Source organism: Alligator sinensis, unplaced genomic scaffold, assembly GCF_000455745.1.
Source record: "Alligator sinensis unplaced genomic scaffold, ASM45574v1 scaffold237_1, whole genome shotgun sequence".
Lineage (NCBI taxonomy): Eukaryota > Metazoa > Chordata > Crocodylia > Alligatoridae > Alligator > Alligator sinensis.
In genome coordinates, this window is record NW_005841849.1 from 5,867,198 (window position 1) to 5,873,994 (window position 6,797).

Here is a 6,797-nt window from a genome sequence, read left to right on the forward strand (position 1 = left end):
CAGGCTCTGCTACAGTTTATTCCCTTGGCATATCTGCAATCAGCGCGATTTACAGATTTTAAATGTGTTTAGGAACATCAATCCTATTGACTGGAGAATTGGGTATCTAAAATACTTTTTAAGAACCTGCCTCTTGGGAACCACAAGCAATAGTAGTCATTGAAAGTGGCTCACTGCCAGGGATTTTTTTTTTAAATCCCAAGGCAGAAAAATCAAATTCAGCTAGACTCTTTAAGTGACAATATAAGCTAAGTAAGCAATTTAGTCTTCCTGAACCTTCAGATAATTTCTGGAATTAAATCACGAGTATCAATGTTATTTGCTTGCACTATTACACAGCTGTAAACAGATTTTTGCCAACACATCATTATCTCAAAATTAATATATGCCAGCCAAAAAGATTTATTTCTAGGAAAAAAATTTGCAAAATATTGCAAAGACTGAATTAGCAGCTGGATTTTTTCTTTCTACCTTCATAGTATAGAAATTTATTGACAAAGTTTATCCAGGTATTTTTGACCATGGATGGCGCTCCAATGTTGTGCAAACATGTGCAACTAAAATAGTTTTAGATTAGGGTAAAAAAAATCAGATTGGTGTGTTAAGTGACGTTCCTTTCCTTATCCTCCACCCTCTTTAAACAGTGCTGCTATTTTACAGCAATAGAAACCCATTCAGGTTTTTGCAACTGACTCCACTACAGACGTCTACTAATTTAAGAGAAAGAAGAGGGAAGAGAAAAGGTAACTTCCACAGTGAAATTAAATAGCCACAAAACAAAATAATTCCAAGGCATTTAATTTCATGGCAATACAAGTGATCTTTTGAATTTCTGCCACTTAAAATTTCACTCTTATTTATAAATTTCACTATTTTTTAGTATTTGTAATTTTTTGCAATTAATCTTTAAGGAGAGAGTTGAGAGAATTGTAAAATTCTTGTTTGGCCTTTGCTGAAAATAAGGCACTGCAACATACTTTTTGGTGTACAATAAAAGAATGTATTTTGCATAAGTATTGATGTGTTCTGATACATTTCAGTTGTATAGATTATATTTCAGAAACAGGAATAAGAACTTGCAGGGAAGATGAAGTTTATCTTTATTGGCTTAGTTTTCTTCTGCATACTGATGAACATGTTAACAGGTAAGTGCAGTGCTATCGTTATCTTCCTTTTTTCCCAGCTCTTTTAAATGTCTTTCTCTGTATGTTTTGACTTGCATTTGCTCTCACACATTATTTGTATATCAATCACATTTGTCTTTGTTACTGGCAAACAGTTTTCAGTCTATGCTACTGAGCAACTATAAACAGAGAATTCTTTATTCAGCTGTTTCACGAAACAGAAGTTGAGCTGTCAGTAGGCTCCTTCCTGTGCACTGCAGAGTATGTCAGATTGTGTGCTTTAAAGTAGCTCTTTGTACACCATAAATCCTCCCATCTGTGCCCTAATATTGATTAGTTTCTTATTTATTTATAGATGCTCGGCCGATTCAAGATGAAGATGGTAATTCTTTACTTTTTTTTTTTTTTACATTCCAAAAAAACTGAAGAACCACTTGTAACTCTGATCCAAAACCCAGTGAAACCAGTGAGGACTTCCATTAAACTCAGCAGGCTTTGGATAAGATCCTGATAGAAATATTTCCATCTGTTCTTTAAAGAACAAGATATCAGAAAGAGATACAAAAATATTATTTTTCGTGACTGATTCAAACAGTAGACAAAACATCTAGAAAATGTATAATAGTTGATGTGTTGAAAGAAAAACAGCACATCTGACTTGAAAAAACAAACAAATTCTTAGCTGGACAAAGTCAGATCAAACTGTGTATTGTATAATGCTACCATAATTAAGACTGTTAAATCTATTGGGCACCCAGGCCCCTCTGGAGGTATTGAATCATACTAGTCATTTTATATTATTCTAAAATACATGTAATCTTGTTGGCAAAAAGAAAAATCCAGCTTCCAGAACAAAAAGATTAAAAACAACAAATGCTCAGAAAGTCAATTTAAAAAAGAAATACAGGAACAGGTCTTCAGACAGTTTTGTTTTTTCATCAGCTGAGGATCTCGCCTGTAACATGCAAAGCTGGCTTTGCCTTTAAAACCACCAGTTGCTAACATTTAAATTGGCTTGCTGATTGATGCTTTGGATAGCAGTTTCTGAGGACAGCCTGGAGAAGTTTTGTAGACCACATTTGCCTAAATTTTTGTTGAGAACAAAGAGGGACCCAAAAATGTTAAATCTATATAAAGTACCAGGTCTGCTGGTATGTGAATATGAATAAATAGCATAAAAACTAAGAGTATCCTGGATGTACTGACAGATGGTATCATAACATCCCATTGAAAACAACAATCCCCAAAATGTGAGCCTGGTAAGGGCATGGGAAGATTTTTAATTTGATAATTACATGTTAATTAAAAAACAAATTATTTCGAAACTGCCTGCAACAAACCTCATGATCTTTTCTTGCTTGCATCTTGGAACTCATGTTTGTATATTTGCTTTTCAAATAAATGCAGGTAACTTTTTTTTGATGCGACATCTTAGTTTAACTACCATGTGAATGCATTTCATAGGATAATAATAAACTTTAACCTGGGTGATATATTGGTTTTACATTTTGGCAAGAATCTGGTGACGTGAACCTGCAGGTCAGCTAATACAAGCAATGCACTCTGTTCCACAGAAAGCAGTGGCTAATTCATTTAATATTATTATGTACCATCTGTGGCTATGCATTGTAAATTTAAGTCTATGAATTTGGTGCCTGGGGTAAGTGCTGAGCATCCCTAATTCTCAGTAAGAAGCCTAATCCAAAGCTATAAAAATCAATGCAAAGAATCTTATTGATTTCAGTGGAATTTAAACAATGCCCAAACACTCTGGGAACAGAGGTCCTGATCCAACTGGGCCCTGAAGCAACTAACTAACATAATGCTTGTTAGTAGTGGTTTAGGTAAGTTCCACATGCGTTTAAGTGCTTTATTGCATTGGGGACTAAGAGTACTCAGCATCTGGAGGTTTCAGTCTCCCTGAACTAGCAGCTCAAGTCCAAATTAATTTATTAATGACCTAAAAAGAACCCCCAAAATCTGGCTCCAGCCAAGTGGGAAATTCCTGTTGCTGCTGCTGGAGAATTTTTCTCCATCTCTTTAGTTTTTGTTTTCCAGGACCAGCAAAGAAGAGATGTAATTTCATGGTTTCAGATTCCTGCAACGCATCTCAGACCCCAGCCCTGGAATGGGATCTCTCCCTCAATGTGGGGCCCTATTGACTTCAATGGTGTCACCAAAAGGATCCACTGTAGGATCAGGGTCTCAGACTTAGCCTGCAGCTGCTCCCCTTCTGCTGAAGCCTGTGCCGTGCCAAAACCAAAAGTCAAATCAAGGTTGTTAATGCTAGCATGGACAAGCAAGGACATACGCTCTCTTGTTCATGTTGTTTAAGGGGAAAAAGTCCTCGTGTGGGTTTCTCTTACTGATAGGAAGAATGACATTTGGCTGGCAGCAGGAGGGAGACCACGTCCAAGCAGGAGAACAGGGCACTGCTTAGTGCTGTGCTCCTGGAATCATTTCCAGTGAGCACAGGAGAAGCCATTCACATTTGCAGAATGATTTGTTTGTAGTGAAAGGTTCTTGGAAGGCCCAGCCACACAAAGCCATAAGATGCCATTGATTTTTTTAAGAGCAGTATCCTAATGTTTGTATTTCTCTTTGAATTGTTCTGATACCGAATACAGAATTTCCAGGTACAACTTACAGTACTTCTAAGTTATAACAGCAGTACTTCACATACAGTACAACCCCCTGAAGGCCAGTGAACATTTTACAGAATGACATGAGCTGGATTTTGGGGTTTCCTATTCCTCTACTGGAGAAAGGAAAGGTGGTGGAAGAAGTGAAGAGAGATGGTAAAGGGGGTTTAAAGCCACTTTTTGTGCCTGTTTTTGTTGTTTGTCTGGTGCCCAGCCAACCAACCTGCTTCTTGTTACAATAAACTAATTCTGCAATATTTATTTTAGATCCCTATCAAGTACCTGCCTCCATGCCCTACTGGCCTTTCTGGTCTAATGATTTCTGGTCATATGTGGAGTATTTCCGGACCCTGGGAGCATACAACAGAATCAATGAAATGGCCAGAACCTTCTTTGCTCACTACCCTATTGGAAATGGCCTTGGTTACCATGTTCCAGCTCATGAACACTAGTGACTTTACTCATTTTGCTAATGCTAATGATGAGGTATTTAAAGGAATGTACCGCTGCCAGTAAACTCGTGAATTGCCAGTTCAGTCACTTCTGTCATTTCTATGCTTTTTAACTGTTTGAGTATCATATACTGTATAGTATTTGCTTTTTTGTAAAATTGCACATGATTTTAGTGTAGTTTATATTTTTAATACAATGTATACCTTTGTGCAAATATAATAAAGAGGTCAAACTCTGATGCTGCTGTGCTTTTTTTTTTAAATGTCTTTATATTTTGAGATGTATAAAAAGTGCCTATCGTGTCATTTCTCGACACTGACAGCAGACAGAGTAGCATTATTGCACAGCAAGGGCTCTCTACCAGCAATAATTTGTCGCCAGCTCCCACATCTTTTAAAGTGAGATTCTATAACCCTGATTCTGCACTATGCCCAAGTTCAGCTTTGGGAAACATGAGTTTGGCTTCCTGATTTAGTGACACCTGGATCCTGCTGTGTATGTTGGTGCAAAAGAGATCCTGCCTCTCTCGCTCTCTTTGCTGCTAGCACTGGTAGCATAAAATCCTGCACAGCAGCAGAGAATCGGATACTGCAGAGTTTTACCTTACCATACTAGCTCCTACCCTGGAAATGCCCCAGCATGCCTTCAGGTCTGCCCAACATGCCTCCTGCCCTTTTTGTTGAGGTTAGAGGCCAACTGGCATAGGCAAGGAAAACACTGCCTCCACGAGCTGTCTACATGTAAAGAACTCTGCGGGGAATTACTGATCAGTTCAAGGCCACTTTGCACTGTGTAGCAGTGGCCTTAACAGAATGGACAAGCTAGGGTCAATAGCATCCACTGGTCCCTGGTATCCTAGTGGGAGACAAGAGGATGTCTCACAGGTGGTCAGGATCCAGGGGAGGCTTCTATCTGCTAGTCTTCCTTTTCCTTAATTTTAGTCCCGTACCTGTTAAAGTGAAGTCTTTGCCAGCACTGATTAAACTACTGTTATTACTATTGCACAAGTAGCCACAAATGGAGAACCTTTTTAAAGGTAAGAGACAGCTCAAGACCTGATTTTCCACTGCTCTCCCTTTGAGTCATCATATACCTCCAGACAGAGTGGCTGTAAAGTCTTCCCTTTTTTCATTTGATATTTTTACATTTGCTCTGTGCCGATGTAAATGTCTACAGAGGGTCTGTCTCTGGGATATTAAAGTGTGTTTCTCCCTAGAGCAAAGATTAGCTAACATAGCTAATTATATATGGCTGTTGATTAATAAGGATTATTTAATCTATTTTAGGTGCTTATGCAGCACCTATTAATCATCCGGGCATCTCAGTCATTCATGTGTTTATCCCTATAACATGCCTGTGAGGCATTTTATCCCCATTCTACAGGCTGAGTACAGGAAGAGTCAGTGTCTTACCCAAAGTCTCCCAAGATGTCTTGTAACTGAACTGAACCTAAGTCTTGAGAGTCTCAGGATAACAAGCTGACCCCAGAATTATCCTTTATTTGTTTTCTGTTAAAGGGTGAGAGGAGGTTAAGGATCTAGAGATCTGGACTAAAAGTACTTCCTTCATAAATGCCTCAGATATTTTCTCCTTTGAGCATAAGTGGAGATACTCCTGCCAGGTTTGCTAATTTACATCTCAAACTCATAAAGTAATTAAGCTATCTCCTACCTTATGTATATTAAAGTGAAAAACCCTTTCCTATACTTCCCTGTGTTTTTATTGAAGGGTAAAAAACACAACTGGTGTCACAGCCAACTGTTGAAAAAAAGATGGACTGTATAAATACATCTAGTACATATGCAGTGCCATGTATAGTAGTGAATACTCTTTTATGAAAGCAGATATGCTAATAAAAAGGGTGATCAATCAGGTCCCATTAGGCACTAAATGGGAGTTAGGCACGTCCTGCCTGCAGGAAGCCACAAAGGCCCAGATCCCTTTCTCAACAGTAAAACAGGATACTAGTACTCCCAGATCTCACACAAATGTTGTTAGGACAAAATATATTTTAAAAGATTGTGAGGCACTGAAATACAATCCAAGAGTCCTAGAGAAGCAGAGCTGGAAAGAACCTCCAGAGGTCATGTAGCCCAATCCCTCACCTGAGACAAGATCACCCCTATCCATAACCTAGCTACCCCATGACAATGGAGTTTGTAAAAGCAGATGGCTAGGACATTTACAAAGAAAAAAATATAAATTCACACAAGAAACATTTGTCTGTTCATTTTCACAGATGGACAGTTGAACTTCTGTCTCAATATAATGTCAACCAGATGAGCCTTTGAGAAAATGTGACTTTTGAAAATGGGACTTAGGCCTTCCTCTACTTGAAAGGTTTTCCTGGTTTAGCTATATTGGTGAAGCTACACTGGCTCACCTATTTATAGGAAACTGTTCATATTGGCAAAAGAATCCTTTGGCTGGTGCCACTAATAGAGTCACCCGAATGAAACAAGCTATCCTGGCAGAGGGCTGTTTTGTTATCATAATTGCATACATGCTGGGGAATGCAGCTGCATGAGGGCTGTGCATTCATTATTGATAGATGTGCTGGCCAAGGTTTACAACAGTG

The 6,797-nt window shown here is 38.5% G+C and overlaps 1 protein-coding gene across 3 annotated transcripts; it reads left to right on the forward strand.

Moving 5' to 3' along the window:
- Nucleotides 1-674: 674 nt before the first annotated feature.
- Nucleotides 675-4,409, forward strand: OTOS (otospiralin). 3 transcript variants are annotated; one of them, XM_006016041.2, is made up of 4 exons: nucleotides 675-743; nucleotides 1,049-1,145; nucleotides 1,480-1,506; nucleotides 4,034-4,409. In XM_006016041.2, exons 2-4 carry the CDS (start codon nucleotides 1,088-1,090, stop codon nucleotides 4,216-4,218), a joined length of 270 nt encoding a protein of 89 aa, XP_006016103.1. In that variant the 5' UTR covers nucleotides 675-743; nucleotides 1,049-1,087; the 3' UTR covers nucleotides 4,219-4,409. The 3 variants fall into 3 exon arrangements, with proteins under 3 accessions (XP_006016103.1, XP_025064826.1, XP_025064831.1); XM_025209041.1 differs by having other exon boundaries at nucleotides 718-743; nucleotides 1,061-1,145; XM_025209046.1 differs by lacking the exons at nucleotides 675-743; nucleotides 1,049-1,145; nucleotides 1,480-1,506 and adding an exon at nucleotides 3,815-3,922.
- The last annotated feature ends 2,388 nt before the right edge of the window (nucleotides 4,410-6,797 follow it).